This window comes from Saccostrea cucullata, unplaced genomic scaffold (assembly GCF_032062105.1).
Source record: "Saccostrea cucullata isolate Sc308-1 unplaced genomic scaffold, CSIRO_AGI_Scuc_v1 ctg277, whole genome shotgun sequence".
Lineage (NCBI taxonomy): Eukaryota > Metazoa > Mollusca > Bivalvia > Ostreida > Ostreidae > Saccostrea > Saccostrea cuccullata.
This window is the reverse complement of record NW_026935934.1, coordinates 187,012-206,340: the sequence shown is the minus strand read 5'-3', so window position 1 is coordinate 206,340 and position 19,329 is coordinate 187,012. Positions and strand designations below refer to the sequence as shown.

General features: G+C 32.7%; 1 protein-coding gene across 3 annotated transcripts in view; it reads left to right on the top strand.

The window, feature by feature from the left end:
• Positions 1-262: 262 nt before the first annotated feature.
• Positions 263-19,329, top strand: part of LOC134244273 (NEDD4-like E3 ubiquitin-protein ligase WWP1) — a 38,782-nt gene continuing 19,715 nt past the window's right edge. For all 3 annotated transcript variants that reach the window (XM_062726534.1, XM_062726533.1, XM_062726532.1), the window contains exons 1-3: positions 263-364; positions 3,989-4,069; positions 12,603-12,750. In XM_062726534.1, coding sequence (XP_062582518.1) covers positions 4,009-4,069; positions 12,603-12,750 — 209 coding nt within the window. In that variant the 5' untranslated portion in view covers positions 263-364; positions 3,989-4,008. The remainder of the gene's footprint in view (positions 365-3,988; positions 4,070-12,602; positions 12,751-19,329) is intronic.

Here is a 19,329-nt window from a genome sequence, read left to right as displayed (position 1 = left end):
AATGAATATACTTATTTTCTGATGTTTTAGTACATTATTGATTGAAGTCATTCCCTTCTAAGGTAAATCCAATTTATACCATTTATCTAATTTAATTGTGTTTGCATTGACTTTAAAATCACTTTAAAGATGTAGATTTTTTTCTTGGATTTTTTTTAAAATAAGCTTTTGTATATCAAAATGATAAAGCAATTATTATTTCAATAAGAATGCATTACACAAAAAACATTGACACTTACCTGAAAAAAACCTACGATGTTACGTCAGAGGTCACATGATCCATGAAGTTATGGTGGACAAAATAGTGATTGCCAAACACCTTTCCTATGTAACTTCTCTTTGACGTTGTCAGTAATAAAAACAAGTAGGTATTTCATAGAAATGACAGAAAATAAATCAGTTAAAAGAATGATCAAGGTATTGTACGAGAAACTCTCGATCGTTTGAAACCTTTTGCGTAATTTTATCGTGTTTACCAATGGTATGTAACCATTAATTTATTGAGTGCAGACTGTCATTTTACACTAATATATTGAGTTATGTTTATTTTGAATCTGTTAGTTTGCTCTTCAAGTATGGGATTTTATCTGTTAGTTTTTTAATTTGATGATCTGTGCTTGACAGGACCTGTAACCATTGATCATTAATGTTTCAAAGTCATGACCAGGTCTTGTCTGAACTTTGACTCTTATAAATGGTCCACAAGAAAACAGCAAAGTCACATATATGTTAAAAACTCATAACTTAAAGCTGGTGCTCATCTTAATTGCCGAGACTGTGCTGTTCTATTTATGAAACAGGAAAGAAGACAATTTATGGACCGTGTCAGAATAGGACACTGCATCACAAGTCAGGTGCTCTACCGACTGAGCTACCTTGGTTGATATCCATGGCCCAAACTTTTACACTCCTTCCTCCTTAAATTGTCCTTTCCCATTAAGACAAAACCAAAGTTCAGCAGCAAGTCCAGGGGTAGCACAAAATCTCGAACTGAAAAGCATACATGTTAACCTATTGTGATGAAAAATAGGGAGATTCAGACCTCAAAAGCGGTAGCATTGCGCGTGTGTTGTTTTACACTTGGATTATCGATATCTTTCATGTAATATACATGTATATTATAAGCCTTAAATGAAATCAGGTACCTACACTAATTAACTTTAAATATCAACAGCAAAGAAGAAGACAGAAACACCTTAAGTTTGACATAAATTGTATAAATTCAAATATTTTTCATGCTCATCATTTTGCTTGGATTGGCTGCTTTACTTAGCCTTTTGAAGAGTGATCTTTGCTGAAATAGCCTAGAAGCAATAATTCTGAATGTTCATTCAGTTTTTAAACAAAACAAATGATGGCATGGTTTAATCTAGATCTAAAACAAGTTCGTATCTTTCGTTATATAAATCAGATTTCCCGCGATGATCGAAAACGAAAGTAGAGATGTGCCACATGGCTTGGTCAATCGAGTGATTTCTATTGACTTTATTGATAAAGTTGTGAGCTTCTGTGCTTTTAAAGACGATCTCAAATGTTTTCTTCTAATTCTTAAAAGCTGTATCTCCTTTTTCACGGCAGGGATGTTGATTAATTTATCGTAACCAATGTAATTTAATCACTGGTAGTCTTATGTTGTTGTCGTTGTCAAATCCGTGCTTGAAATCGATGTGCAAAAAAAGCGTTTGTATGATTCCGAGTCAAATCACGCGATATCTAGCGAGATTTTATGAGAGTGGCTTCAAAAATGGATACCCAAGCGAACCAAAAATACTTTAGACGCAGCTTTTGTAGAAAAGCGGTAGATTTCTGAATTAAATCGGTAGGCGGGAGATGGAGTGAAAAAGCGGTAGACTCCCGCCTAAATCGGGAGAGTTAACATGTATGTGAAAAGGAAAAAAATGTATGGCTTGACTGGGAATTGAATCCAGGATCCCAGGATCCCTTGATCCCTGCATCCCAGGCCGATATCCCTACCCAATCCATTACATATGTATTGTAAACTTCAAATTTTGCAAGATTATATTAACACTAAGGCTACATGTTTGATGCTGCAGCTGTTTTCAGTCATGCACTAAAATGTACTTCTAAAACCTTTATATGCATGTTTCACTGTAATTTTCAATTTTTCATTATAATGGAAGTTCATGGTCAGGCATTTAGACTAGACTAATACAGAAGTCAGCAATTTTATTATATACCTAACGTGTATCACTCAGTTTTACTGTATAATTAACGCAATCACGTGACATCGTGATCCTACTCTCCGGATCACCACACTGTGGTTTTCTGAATCCATATCACCACTCTCTGAAACTGATGACGTAGTACGCAAAAACATGACGTTATTTTTATTGTGCGATAAAAAGTCCCTTGTTATTATGCTTTGTTTTATGGATAAATGTTATACAATTGATCTCTAAAGTTTTCTTTTGCTATATTTTGCTAGTTATAAGGGGGTATATAATAAATTGATCATTATAACAGTAACTTGATCCAAAGAGCCGTATCACATCTCGTTGACAGACGCGGATCATCAGATCAAACTTGACGCTTCGCGTCTCGTTAGATCTGATGATCCGTGCCTGTCAACTCAACGTGATATGACCCTTTGGATCAAGTTACTGTTATAATAATATATATTTATCAATTACTGAATGAAGCAAAAATAAATGAGAAAAGTGCTTTAATGATTCCTACCAGTGAGCTAAGAGACCAGGCCCCAGGATCATGAAACAGACGGAAGTCAAATTTTCAATTGTCTGTAAAATTCAATATTTAATAATCTCAAAATTTGCAAATAACAAAACTTTTGTGAATCAATATTGAAACATATTTTAAGTTTGATCTGCTTGACCTCCACGACATTTAATTGTAATACAAAGATTTTGACTTAAGCTTAAGATGTTTCATGATCTCGGGACCAGATATATTGAAAGTTTTTTTTTTGATTTCCCTATTCTTCCAAGTAAGTCTAAAGAGCTTGTACTGGTTGTAAGTAATGGGTGTCTTAGGACAAATTGTTTTGCAATAGGTTCTTCTAACCAATATTGCACATAGGGATACAACATTCCAGAGTCCCATGTTCAGATACTGCATCTGCATGCATTGTGACATATATTCCTGCCAATTTCCTGGATAAATAATTAAATATACAAGTCTCATAAGTAGAATTTTAATGACAAATGAATACATACCATACTATAACAATTATTTTGAACCTTTGTGAGAATGATACACAAATTGATTTGTACGTAGAAATATCGAATTATCCCCACCCCCAACCCCCCACCCCAAATTCTGACATACGGTATTATTTGTTTACTTTTACATTTTTGGTTTAATATATAACATTTTAGATATGTCATAATAAAAACATATATATAGTATGTAATAATAAATTTTTACAACTGATACACAACTTCTATGAATAACTTAATATTCTTATTTGTTAAGAATTCAATACAAAAAGATTTTATAACCAATACAAGATATTGTGTCACATATGACATATCATTTAGTGGTTCGTATATTGTGGTATGTATTGATATAGAAAAAGTTGTATCATTCTAGCCCTAGACCTTACCTGAGCCAAATTTATATTTTCATGTACCCCTTCGAAGAAGGGAGGGCATATTGCTCTGCTGCTGTCTGTAGAGGTCTTTCTATCTGTTGGTCCACCAGCAGTTTCCATTCATTTTCTTTGCAGAGGTTGCACGTATTGAAATGAAATTTGGTATTCAGCTTTATATTAAGAATATCTAGGTCAAGTACTGGGTACGATCAAGCCATTTTGGATAGAGTTATGCCCCTTTGACTTAGAAAAATTCCAATTATATGTGGGAGGTGGGCATAAGTGTTTTCAACCATCTCTTGTTCATATTCAATGATTGCATCTATATTTTCTTGATCTTTGAATGACTCTGATAATGAAGTAGCTTATTGGATATTTATTTGGTCATAGACTTTATTTTTATACTTTTCCTTTCAGATTTGCATGATATCTATATAATGGGAGAAGCTGCATCAGCCTCATCCAACAGTGCACAGTACTCACAGCTTCAATTGTCAGGTAAGGGTTAGAATGGGCCAGATAGAAACTGTATTGTCCCATGTCCTTTACAAAGTCAGATTTTTATGAAGCAATTTATTGGACAAGTGCATTTGAGGGGATGGAAATATAAGTTGTATACTTTTAAACTTTTTACAAAAAAAATGATATATATCCATCCGAATAGAAGTCTTAGGAGTGTATTTCTTTTCACAAAAATTTTTAAGAGACTTTTAAGTGTCAAGTTGTAATAACTTTACAAGGCCCAATCCTCTTGTAAGTATTTTAAACCTGATTTCATATAAAGTTTCGTTGATAAAATCAAAATACAGGTAAACTTCGGTATCTCGACATCGGATATGTCGACAACCTGGGATATGTCGACGTCCGTCCATGGTGCCGGCATTATTTACTATATAAATGATTTGCAAAAACTCTGATATGTCGACCTCGGTAATGTTGACTACCCTGCTTATCTCGACGTATTTCAAAGTCCCAAGAGCAAAATTTACCTGGTATATGTCGACATCGGTGCAATTTTCTGCTCTACTTAACCTAATTGTTTGTCAGCTAGTTGCTCATCACGCACGGACGACTCCGTGTATCTCGACGTCTTCAAAAATTCACACCTTTTACACCCAGGCATGTTTTGACTGCATACTGCTCTGTAAAAGTGTGTTTGTAGAGGAATCTCAAGCCCCCTCGGCGTCTCTAATACGCTAATTGTTCAATGTTCAGCTTGGGTAATTATCATTGATAAATCTTCTCAATTCTGCATAAATGTACAACCGTTTATTTGTGTCGAAATCTAACAAAACTTAAGCATTTTATAAGAAAAAAAGTAACTGAATAACAATGAACAATATACACATTGAATTCAATTTAACTTAAAAATTGTGGTAAAAATGCATTCAACATGAATCAATTAAACTTACGATATGCACGACTATTGCATCAGCCGTAATATGGATCATTAAGTTTGTTAAATGTGCAATTCCAATTAAGTTTTGGTTTGAAAATGAAATGAAAATTAATGATGAATGATTATGAATTAAAAAAAAAAAGTGAAATGAAATAATTTTTAAAAATTAATGTACGCATTAATTTTTTTCCGTATCTCGGAAGTCGATTTTGTACCGTTCCGGTTTGGAATTTATAAAGCGCATTTCATATCCTGTTCTGACATAGCTATTGGCACGCGGATCGAATGCTGGATGGAAAACGGTTTTCAGTGAAATAAGAAGATTTCGATAAAAAAAGAAAGCATTTCATGAATAACATTTGTGAATAACTTCTTAGATTTTCTAATAAATATAGAGGAAAGCTGAAACAAACGAGCTACAGTCTAATTGAATCATATAGGTACCTGTAGTGAAACGTCTGTTCAGTTTAGGTATATGGGTTTACTATGCAGTAAAATTAAGGACGTCGAGTCTCAACTCTGATATCTCGACACTTCGGATATCTCGACATTTTCCGACTGTCCCATCGATGTCGAGATAACGAAGTTTACCTGTACATGTTTACTTGAGAATTTTAATGCAATCTACGAGTATAATACTAAGTAGTATATATTTTTTTCCACAAGTTAATATGGTTGGAAACTTGAAGGAAATATACTTCTAAATATTTATGATAGCAGTTTCACTTAAGATTTTCTTACTATACACTTTTACACCAGACTTGTGATTATGACGTCAAATTTCAGACTTTGTTTTTTGAGGCTGTTTAAAGATCCCTTTCCCAATTCAGAAGTAATACCTATTTTTCCTTGAATGTGTTTTTTTTTTTTTCATTTCCTCAAAAAATTAAAGGCACATATAGTTAGATATATAATCATGATAATAGCTAAACTTGTTTTTCAATATACCTCTAAATAGAAAAAGAGATTTAATTGTTCGCAAACACCAGAAACCCACTGTATACTGATTTTCATAAATTCTCTAAATATTATGAATTTTCACAATATTTTTGGCATTGGTTTTATTCCCTAAAAATGGTTTGAGAACTTTGCAATGGGAGTGAGAATGAGAATGACAGTGAAAGAGAGTGTGTTCCTGTTTTCTTGATCTCTAGTGGTAATATAAAAGAGAGGGAGGGTGATATAATTTGGACAATATTGTACTATGGCAGTAATATTGAGTCAATTCTCTCTGAGATCAACAGCAAGGGAGAAAAAATTCTGTACTCATGTCATTTTCTCTTCATGAGAGTAAATCTGATTTCCAAACAAAAATAATAATACAATGGACACTTGTTATTTTTATCAATCTAATTTTTTATTGAGGATTATTTCAATCATTCAGTGAGGCAGGCATCAATTCCAATTAAAACATTGACAAACAGATGTGACAAATGTTCCTGATTGGTCCAGTCAAATATGAAAATTCAAATTAGCTTATAAGCTTATGAATGTATATTGTAGTTTATTAGAAGCTGACTATGGTTATATATTGTCCAATCTTATTATTTGGATCTAGAGGGGGAGGAGAACACATTAAATTAAGTACCAATAGTTGTTACTTGTATGGGTAAGAGAACTATAGACTAATACATGTAGTATTGATAGATACACGTGTACAGAAATAACAACATAGTAAACAGTACCTCCCCAGTCTTGTCATTGACACCAGGAAGATAAGGGAGTCAGTCTGCCTCCAAGGTTAACAGCATTGTTATAACACCCAGGTAACCAGGAAGTACAGGACTCCAGAATGTTTTACTCAGAACTAAACAGGATGTTACAGGTGTAAAAGGAATCGGACATTCATATAATAATGACCAACACTAGACTTTTGTCAAGTGCTTTGTGTGTGTATTATGTACTGCCTTATGAAAAAGATAGAAGAAGATTGTTAATTTATTCATTCCTATCCATATAAATTTTTCATTGACAAGAATTTTTCCCTTCATGTAACCCAATTAAGTGTGTGTGGGGGTGAGCGGGGGTGGGTTTTTTTTTTTGTATGGATGAATTTCCTCTTTGAATTTTCAACCAGATGTCACTATTTTCCCAACTTGAACATGTTGAAATGTCCAAGCCCTAAACATCAGGATCTTAAGAAAAATTTAATCAATGTATTCTCACAATTCTGGTTCAAGAAAATTTTGATTACTTTTTTGTACTACCTATTATTAAAAGATATAAGGCAAAATCCAAAGTTCAAGCACCTTTATTAATGTACTTGTAACTGCAATTCTTATGTATGTCTCTGGAAATGCTAAGGTGATATTAAGGACATGTTGAAATGTCCAAGCCTTTTTACTAAACATCAATGTTTTTACAATTTTCAATGCATTTCCTATGTAAAATGTTGAAAAATTTAATTTTCAATGTATTGTATTTTATAAGGTTTATACATTAAATACATTGTTGAAACCTTAATGACATGCTGGTTCAAGAAAATAGCACTGTTTTTAATTTTGATTACTTTTTTCTAATCAATATTCATTATGATCAAGAGACTGGTTGTTTGTTTCTACTATAATTTACTTCATTGGATGTCATAAAACATTTTAAAAAGATTTAAGGCAACTCCAATGTTCATTCACACCTTTATTAATGTACATCTTAACTGCAATTCAAGTTAAATGTATGTCTCTGGTAAACAAACCCACCGCTGCTTTTCTTTTAAGGTGATATATCCTCCTATGTTTTGTTTATTCTCAATATGCTTTATTGGTTTTCACACAAGAGAATTCCAATACTTCAATGACTTTTTTCTAGTGAGAAAACCAATATAAACCTTTTTTCTTTCGATGGTTGCCAATGTTAACCATTATAAGAACTTCATTAAAGTCTTCCTTTTGATGGTTTTGTAACCATTATTTCATAAAGTTTCCTGGTACTTGTAATTATTTAACAGAATGAAGTGCACTGAAATTTGTTTATTTTAATCAATGGGGAATTTTTGTTTTCATTAATTCAGGTAACCTTTAGATGACTGCTGTGATGCATATACTTATAGTGTTTATATGAACTTTAAAGATTTTTTATGAAATTATGAAAGAAATGAATCCTAAATCTTCACCCCTGCAGGGCTCTACATTAACTTTTTTTCCTGTCATTTCGGAAATGACAAAGAAATTACTTGGCAAACTTAATTTCACTTGTCAAAAATCTGAAGATTTATCAATTACTTTATTTTTATATACTATATGTTCTGGTCTAATTGAATAATACAACAAAGACATAAAACAAAATTTTATTAAGACTTCCTGTCCTGAAAACAACATGCGAATCTGTCAACATTGCATTAATGCATAAACATTTATTCGGCACTGTCTAAAGTCAAAAGGATTAAATCTGTCGTATTAGCTCTCCCTGCATTCCACCACTTGTGTGCTGTTGAACTCTTCCAATGGACACCCTTCTATAGAGATAAACATGAGCATTCTCAGCATTGATTCAAAATGCTACTCCTCCTACAGTTTTGGAATCCTCTTTCAATATAACTTGGCACACAAGTAGAATACACTAAGATACATAATTCTGTGTGACAAATCTGCTGCTTGGAAGTTTTTCAATTGGTGTTGTGTTGTGACCATAAACATGGGCTTTGAAGGCCTTAAATTCAAACAGCAACATCACACTCTGCATTTTGTAGAATACCACCAAAATGCTGCATCAATAGATTAAGTTCTTCTATACAAAGAGAGCTACCCTAAGTTTTTGGAACTCATATCTAACAGAGCTGCTTTCAAGATTTTTTCCATTGGTGCAAACCTTTTATCAATTGCATCAATGAGAACATTGATTACTTCTTCTCTTTTTGCTCTGTAACTTTCTTGGGGGTTGACATTTTGCAAAGTAATGTTGTGATACACATCTCCATTAACCTCTCCAAGTAAATTTGCTTAACTCTTCACCATTTGGTTTTAATTCACAGAGAGAAATGTAACACAGTGATTGCTTCTAAGATACAAAGAGTTGCTGTCCCTCTGTACTTTGGTTAGCACACTCAAGGTTGATACATCTAGCAAGAAGAAAGACATGTACAAGAATGGTGTTGCAACTTTTTGCTAATATTGGTTGCTCCCTTGGACCTCAGCAAAACCTCTAATGTGATCAAAATGAGTAATAATAACTGTAAAATTCTTCATGCAAGTGCTTTCTGCAATGATAGCCACTTGTTCCATGTAAATTTGTTGGCTTTAAAACCTTTTCTTCTAAGGCATCTATAATATCAATTCTCTTAGAGCCTTTGGTGAATAATGGTACTGTTTGTAGGTATTTGTCAAAATATCTTGAATATCCTTCATAATTTTTTGACTTTTAATTGCATTATTGGCAGCAAGCTCCAACCTGTGGCAATACAGTGAACAATGACTAGTTGGGGGACATTTTTTCAGTAATGCAGCGACTCCACCCTTTGAAAATTTAAAGAATCCAAACCCAACAAGATGTTTTCCAGTTTTCTAATTCTGCCCTCTCAAATGATATCAATACAATTTTCCCTTAGCATCAGATTTTGGATGTCTTCAATGCTTAGGTAGTGGTTTTCAGGAACCCCATTTTTACAAACCTTACATATACAAGTTCGTTTTCTGTTACTGATGAATTCTAGCACCATCAATCAGAATAGAAAAAAATTTCTTCCCTGCCATCTTCTACACCGTCTTTCATACATTTCTTCATAGATTTTTACAAACATTTAGATAACTATTGTGTTACAAAGCACTGAAATTTGCAATATTCAATAATCATGATAATAATTTATTTAAAAAAAAAAAACAAGCAAAGCCACACATAGGACTAGGCAATGTAATATTACTAGTCTAATACTAGATAGACTACCAATTATTTATAGTGAAGTATTATATTTAGATGAAATTATTAATCTGAGTGAACATGCATATGGATATGATAATATATTAAAGAATAGATGAATGATATATAATTAATTTTATTTTCAAAAAGTTAGTAGGTCTACCTTCTGCAAGCATTGTCTGATCTATAAAATCCCCCAATATCAAGGCCATTTTTTTCTTGCAGTTTAATGAGGGTTGGGTACCTGTAAAGGGCATTTCATACATACAAAGTAAGCAGTATTGAATAGCTTTCTAATTTGCTCTTCAATAACTGTCCATTTTTCTAACACATTCAACAATTGGGCCTACAAGATTGCTGCCTTGGGATTCTTCACATCAATTTTACTGTGCCTTTCAGACATTTTATATGTGCTTGATTTTCCAGTGGGAAGTTAACGTGTGTTTCTGAATGCATTTGTTCCAAGAAACATGGAACATGATTTATCAGCCGTAACTTCGTTGTCTCGGCAAGTTTCACAAAACATTTTAGCCTCAGGTTCGCCACCCTCTGCATCCTCACCTTCATAGACTAAACCTGGAAAGTCGTCTATCCATGATACAAATTTTGTTTACTTTTTTTTCATAATCTTTTTTCTTTTCTTTACTTTCTTTTGTTTTTACACTTGCCATGTGTAAATCCGAATTTCGTGAGATCCATGTTGCCTTGAAATAAAGTATTTGGCAATTAGTGAACTTCGATTCAAGTATAACTCAATCATTAAATCGCGGTTGATATCGGGATATTCGTTTTTCGTGATTTGCTTCCGTCTAAACCATCGATAAACTGTTTGCCTTTTTTTCGTTTTAATTATTATTTTGAGACTTTTTAAAAATTGATTTTATTGTTATACATAAAAAGCACTTGTCCAATTGCAAGTGACCAGCAATATTCACTTGTCCGAATTTTTTTTTCACTGGTACCGGAAAGCGGACAAGCGTTAATGTCGAGCCCTGCCCTGTTGACTGTCATAAAATCTTAGGGCAATCTTTTATCATTATATTTTTATAATACACTGAAAAAAAAATCATTTTGCCTCAGTTGTATTTATGAGTTAATTGTACCTCTGATAGCAGTGTACTGGGAAGGCTCAGATTGAGAAGAATTTTGTTCTCTTTACATCATAAAACTTAATATAAGTGTCCTGTTTAAAATTGCTTTAAACATAAAGATGTCGTCTTCTCTCATGTATAAACTATAATTAATATGAATTTTACTTTAATTATATATGAATTTATGAAAAGTATATTCAACAGTGGCCTTTTGATTTGCAAAAAATGACAGAAATTTGGGAGATATAATAATAAGTTGATCATATTGGAGTTGGGGGGGATTTTGCGTGATGAACCTATAAAAATTAAAGAACAAACAGAAATTTATTTTGAGTGCTCATAGATATACATGTATAGATAAAGATAGACTATGATTTTAGGTGTTATTTAGGGGGGGAGGGGGCAGATTTTACTAAGGTAGTATGCAGATATAGATTGACTGGTGACTGTATTTCAAGACCAGCAGAGAGTTACGTACAATAACAAGGTCCTGTATATTTCTACATTTTCATTGGTTTTCTGATGTACAGTAATTTTGTCAACATTATAGAGAATAATATTGCTGGACCAAATTAAAGATTGTAGAAGAATACAAGATGAAAAATCTTCTATGGCCTCTAAAATTTATGCATTATAAAATTCCTTGCATATGAATTTGAATATGAAGGGCAGATTTTATACTGTCACATATCTGTATAATATTGAATAAGATCCAGAATTCTTACTTCGTCTAAACTACCTGTGATTGTCAGGAGAAAATTCTAAGCTGTAAATGTATACATGTACCTTAGAAATCAATATGATCATACCTTCTCAGGGAGAGGTGTTCTCGTAAAAAGTTAATTTAAAAGAATTGATTTTTCTAAATCACGATAAATATGGCACGGCTCTTTTGCATGGCATATTGAAACATGGAATATTATGTAACAATAATGATTTTTAAATAATCAATTAAAATGATTATCAACCAGCATGAAGTTGCATAATTTGATAAGAAGACGATTAAGAACACTTTTTGTTAAGTACAGTTGAACATCAAAACATGCCTGAAAAAAAAAAGATGAACTCTTAAACATGCTGTTCTTATTTCTGCTGGTAGATTTTAACTCAGTTTTACGTTCTACCTATACATGTACCTGTAGGTTCTTATGTGGTTAGTAAAAGGTTATGCAAGCGATACTACTTCAGTATGCTAGAGGTTCATGGTTAGATACTTCCTGATGCAGAATTGCTTAACCTCTAGCTTCCTTTGTTAAAATTTCTTGCAACTCAAACTGCCAAAATTAGAATGGATTATTTTAATGAAAAAATCTACAAGTGACATGCAACAATTGAGCACTTTGTATTTATACAATTAAATCTACAATTAAAACAATGTTTTCTCAAACTAAGGATCAATTCATTATTTTAAAGTCCAAGCAGAATTCATATTGTTATCTCAGAGGTTGATTATACAAGGTATAAAATAAATAAAGGAAATTTAACCAAAGTTTTTATGAGTAGAGCAAAAAATGATTCCTACATGAGGCATTGATAACTTTAAAATATATCTATAGTTTGATTCCCTGAGAAGTAATACTCATTAATACCAATGAAAACGTCTTTATAAATACATGTAAAGAAACCTTTTTTTGAGGGATGTTTCCAAAGTTCTATGCATCTAGCTTAAAATAAACATTGTTTTTTATTTTAGTAAACTCGGCTAAGATCACAGGCAGCGGTGGCGTCTTTTCCTCCAAACCCGATCCATTTGTAGAAGTTTCTGTTGACGGCCAGCCTCCACGCAAAACTGATGTCCAGAAAAAGACGACAAACCCAAAGTGGGATGATGACTTTACTCTGTAAGTACAGAATTAAATCAGCTTCAGTCAGCACGTCATCCTATCACAGCCGAAGACTAGGATCAATCCCTAAGGAAAACTTGTGCAAGGCCATTAGAAATGTTTTGGTATAGACCTCTTGTTTTACTGGTCCTAGAGAATTGTTTGCACTTAAGTATTTTTGTCGATTTCAAAGAACATAGCAAATGAGATACAGAAAAAAATTATTACATTATGTCCAATTGCCTTTGACTAACAAACTATGAGAGAAAAAGCATTATACCATCATCAAAAAGCATTATTATACCTCTATTGATAATACTCGAATATGATTGGCTGGTAAGAAAACTTTAAAACACAACAATGACTCAAAATGGTACTGTTTACAGCAATAAGGACCTAGGAATCATTGCACGTGGGATATAATGACCCGGTCATTATAATTAATGACCGCTTAATAATGACCTCTTAATCAAAAATTCCTTTTTGAGTGAATTAAATGCATAAAATAATAATTATTCGAGAAAACAACATGTTTTTAAAATTGTGCATGGTCTGTTTTGCATTACCATACAGAATACGGCAAAATTTTATCGTTAACTTAAACGGTTTACTCATTTCAAAATATCGTTTCAATTCAGCTCTGGAATGTAGAAGCGGCTCTGTAAAGAGTTGAATTCTGTGTTAGATTTTGATTGAAATTTTTATTCGGAAATAATGATTGGGTAGAGAAAAAGTAATCGTTAGTTATAACAATGTATGTCGTTATCAACCAAATATAATTTTAATCAGTAAACTTACACGACTTGCAGACGTCAATGTAAACAACTTCACTATCTGAGTGTAGCGAATCCTGATCCCGATCAATGAAAGAATTGATAACGGTTAGAGATTCATACTTTTCAATATATATCGGTATAATAAAACAATAATAAAACAATTGATTACCTCTTTTGAGTTCAACATGGTGAAATAAGGACCCTCGACCTGGCCCACGAGGTGACCTGACCTGACCGAGGCCGCTATGCGGCCTCGGTCAGGTCAGGTCACCTCATGGGCCAGGTCTCGGATCCTTATTTCACCATGTTGACCTCAAAAGGGGTAATTAATTGTATAATGTTGCCCTGTTAATGTTATTGATATACACCTGTGTAATATCAATTATGATGTACTTATAGGAAAGTGATTTTATTTTCTTTATTGCATTTATTCCTGAAATCAATTATTGAGTGGATTTTAATGAGGAATGCTTGGATAGAAATACTGAAGTAATGAGTAAAATCTATTTTTGACAGTATCAGATCTAGTTTTGAATGAGTTTTGTATAGTTTCCTTTTAGAAGTCAATATTGGAGAAAAACAATCTTTTAATTATAGGGTTTGTATGAATCAATTATGTAATATTTTTGTGACAGTTATATGAAAGTTTACAGAACAATTTTTTGTAGAACTAAAAAATTTTTAGCATCTGATTAGCTCACCTCAACGAAGTTGGGGGGAGCTTATGTGATACCCTCGGCGTCGGCGTCGGTGTCGGCGTCCCATGGTTAAGGTTAAGTTTTTTGGAGCAGTTTTCCTTTTAATTACTTCTGTGTCCTATACTGATTAGACATGCATGGAAGATGGTTTTAGTGTGTTTTATTGTACCAGACAAAGTTTCAGATGCTGCAATTTCAGCAAAGAAATGACCAGGTTAATGTTTTTGGAGCAGGTTAACATTTTTGGTGCAGTTTTTGGTGTGGGTTTCATTTCCAAGTAACTATAAGCCCTATGTTGACCAAACTTGCATGGATGATACATCTAAGGATGCATACTACCGGGCTTGCTTCGGATGCTGAATCTGACCTACATTTTCCGGTTGAGTGAACAGGTTAAAGTTTTTGGTGTAGGTTTCATTTCCAAGTAACTGTAAGCCCTATGTTGACCAAACTTGCATGGATGATACATCTAAGGATGCATACTACCGGGCTTGCTTCGGATGCTGAATCTGACCTACATTTTCCGGTTGAGTGAACAGGTTAAAGTTTTTGGTGCAGGTTTCATTTCCAAAAAACTGTAAGCCCTATGTTGACCAAACTTGTATGGATGATACATCTAAGGATGCATACTACCGGGCTTGCTTCGGATGCTGAATCTGACGTACATTTTCCGGTTGAGTGAACAGGTTAAAGTTTTTGGTGCAGGTTTCATTTCCAAGTAACTATAAGCCCTATGTTGACCAAACTTGCATGGATGATACATCTAAGGATGCATACTACCGGGCTTGCTTCGGATGCTGAATCTGACGTACATTTCCTGGTTGAGCGAACAGGTTAAAGTTTTTGGTGCAGGTTTCATTTGCAAGTAACTTTAAGCCCTATGTTGACCAAGCTTGCATGGATGATACATCTAAGGATGCACACTACCAGGCTTGCTTCGGATGCTGAATCTGATCTACATTTTCCGGTTGAGTGAATAGTTAAAAGTTTTTGGTGCAGGTTTCATTTCCAAGGAACTTTGAGTTCTTTAATGACCAATCTTGCATAGATGATACATCTAAGGAAGCATACTTCCAGGCTTGCTTCGGATGCTGAATCTGACCTACTTTTTGTGGATGAGTGAAAATGTTAGTTTTGATGCATGTTTCATTTCCAATAAACTATGAGCCCTATAATGAGCAAACTTGCATGGATGATACATCTAAGGATGCACACTAATGGACTTGCTTCGGATGCTGAATTGGAATACATTTTTCAGATAATAGACAAGGTAAAAGTTATGGTTGCAGGTCTATTACCAAAAACTATAAGGCTTATATAACATTGTATAAACCAAACTTGCACAAATGCTGCATCAAGAGATGAAAACTCTCAAATTTGCTTCAGATGCTGGATTTTCATTACATTTTCATGAAGAAGAAGTAGTTTAAATTTTTTATGTAGGTCTATTTCAAAGTATCAGATAAAAATTGCTTTTAAAAATATTTTCATTTTTGGAATGTATACTTTTTGTTGGTTAATTGTGTGACTTTGCCTTACTTAAAGACAACATTTGTTGAGGTGAGCTCTGTAATCTCTGATTACCTATGTTTTTTTTCTTCCTTTTGATGTATAGAGATACTTGGCTATATTTCATTGTGCATTAAAAATCTTGTGAGCAGTTAATGTTATAATATTTGGTAGTGGAGTAATGAAGAATTCAAAGCAAATATTGACACCATTTTCCTTGATTCCTAGTTTTTTGATGAAGATAAAATCTGCATGTACATCACATTTATATGATAAACATATAACTCATTCTTCAGTACTGAGTTCAGATGTGTGACCAAAGGGTTATTTTTTAAAAATAATCAATTTCATAATTTATGTATATTAATTAAGTTAGTACCCTTCCTGCTTCTGAAAAAAATTGAAGGGAAGATAATCTGAAGTCTTAGAAAGGAGATAGGTGTCTAAATGTACAAGTATGTCTGAAATTTTATGTACGTAACTTGGTGTCCACAGTGACTGTTTTATAGGACAATAAGCTATTCTTTTCTAGTGAATCCTTTTTGAAGTAAATAAACACTAGTTTGCATGTTTTATTGTATGACTTATTTCTGCCTTATTCCATTACAATTAGAAAATATATCCAAGACTACCAATGGACACCGTTACTTACATAAGCACTAAACAAGTAACATGTTACTAGAATTTAACAAGTTGTTAAAATATGAAAATAATGTAATCAATAAGGTATGATGAAATCATGTTTAATGTTATATTAAATGGAATTTATTTAAAAAGTCACAATTTTTATTTCTAGTTTCAAAAAAGGAGAAATTATGTAAGTAACATGGACACCTAACTCCGAATCAGGCTTTAAAAAGGAACAAAAAAAATAACAAGACAATCGAACACTTGTCTTTAATACTTTTAATATTTCATTTCAAGGCTTAATAATAGACAAGATTTAAAAGAGAAATAATGCAGACAAGTAAATTGTCAGATGAATAACTTAATATCCTAGGTCTTCTATTTTGAGTCTTGGATCTTTGTGTCATTGTTACGAACATAATTCAGTCATTTTTTGTAAATCTGAAAGAAAAAAAAATATAAAACAAAATACAACATGATGTAATCAACACATATGCTGTTTAATTATATTTATTATATATCCTTGATAAAATCAGAAAGAAGGCAATTAAAGTACAAATTATGTCGCTACTTCAAGTTTTCGTGTCTCTGTTACGAACATAATTGCGTAAATGATATGGCAATATTAAAACAAATATTCCATAAGTATTTATCCTTTGATAAGAGCAGAACAAAACTAACAAATATAGAATAAAATATAGTACAATATAACTTTATCATTAATAGATTATACAAATAATGCAAAAACACTTACGTTCGTAACAAAAGACGCAAATCAAAAGTCAAATGTTAAACCGAAAGTACTCGACTCGGACAGATTTATGCATTTTGTATGGTCGTAAGAGACATATTTCAGTTTCTGATTAATAGCTACATGGTATAAAGATACAATGACTGTATTTATTTGTTAAACATTCACTAAAATTGATAGAATATGAAAATACTTACCCAGTCTATTATGTTCGTAACTTCTTTTTTTCCACATGGACACAATGAGCATCGCCATGTTTTTTAGCAGACAGCTGCGCAACCTTTCTACTTTCGTTTTTAATTTATAATTACACTACTGCTACGGACTTTCTGAGCCAAACTTATGATTCATTGGCTGTTATTTTAGCAATCATACTGAAAGCTATTATGTTCGTAACGGTCAAGACACCAAACATTGTACAATCAGAGATCATTTTAAAATTACAAAAAGAACTGAGTTATGTTCATGAAGCATATTGTTAAAAATAATTTATCACACATACTCATTAATTAAGCACAGAAACTGAACTTGACAAATTATTTAATGTTTGTAGAGAGATGTTAAAAAGTTCAATGCATATGGACACCATGCGTTACGAACATAAACCATACATTTTTAAGTTCAGAAAAAAATAATTAAGATAATTTTATCATGTTTGACAATATAAATATATTATTTCATTTATATGCTAAGATAATGTACACAAATATCATGCCAAATGATTTTATTTTTAAGTAAAACAACATCTTTATGCCTATTCGAAAATTATGTCACATTTTCTGCATCTGAAATACCCTAAATGCAATACAACAATTATCAATATTTTTTTTATTCCTCAACTCATATCCATGAAACTATTTATACTATATCCTTGCACAAGTATCAAATCATATCAATATCAATCTATCTGCTTACATTTTATTTATTGGAAAATAAAGGAAAAAAGAAATACATTTTAAAAATTCACCAGTATTGAAGAATGAGTTATATGTAACGTGACCCGATCTTGGGTGTTACAAAAATTATGTGAGTCCTCTTATTCCTGTGATTTACCTTAATTAATCAACAAGATTTGTTTATCTATAAAAAAAAAATGAATTTATTCAAACAATAACAATAATAATTTATGATTAATTAAATACAAACAGAGTATACTTATGGATAATGGTACAGGATATATATAATCGTCAGCTGATTGGGTTCCCAATATCAACAATGGGAGAGTACGCTCAGCTGATTCAGGTTGGGTCAGGATATATAATAGTCAGCTGATTGGGTTCCTTAATATCAACAATGGGATAGTACGTTCAGCTGATTCAGGTTGGGTCAGGATATATAATAGTCAGCTGATTGGGTTCCTCAATATCAACAATGGGATAATACGTTCAGCTGATTCAGGTTGGGTCAGAATATATAATAGTCAACGGATTGGGTTACTCATAGATCTGATATTGGGTCAATTTACCCAATATTGGGGCATTGGATTTTACCCAATTATGGGGAGTTGGGATTCTCTGAGCTGGCCAGATGTTTATGAGTCTGACCAACGTCCCAGACTCAAGAAAAAGTCTAAAGTGCCTTCTTTATATACCTTTTGGTATTCCGGTGCGAATTAGTTCACGCGCGAATGACTAGCGGTACCGCCAGTATTTGCGCGACGTTTGTATGGTAACACTAACAACTTTTGCATCAAGTAAAGGCTTTAGCATTACAAATGCGGGAAAAGGGATGATTTGTTGTTTGGGAATTGTTTTGGAAACGATGCGAAGTTGGATTTGGGTACCTTGATTGAATAACAATGCCAGACGGCCATAAGTCATTACGATCTGTGGAGGAAATTTGGGTTTGTACAATACAACGAAATGATATTCATGAAATAAACATATACAATGAATTAAAAAGCATACATTAATGACATACGATGATTGGTAATATTCCCACGATATCTACAAATAAATTTACGATTCCTAGAATAAATATTTAGGACATAAATTGGGGTGATCCAATCTGTGGGTTATTTTGGGCAATGGGGAAAATTCGTAACACATACTTTAATTAACCAAGTAAGTTTTTTTTTCTTCAGATGATCCAAGTGAATAAATATGCCCTGTTCCTGGCCTGCTCAATCTTATAGATTGGTTACAATACCTTGTATTAGTACTTATACAGTGTCACATATAAAAGTTCCTGGCTAAGCTATATGATATTTAATAAATGGTCCTGTCCAATCTATACA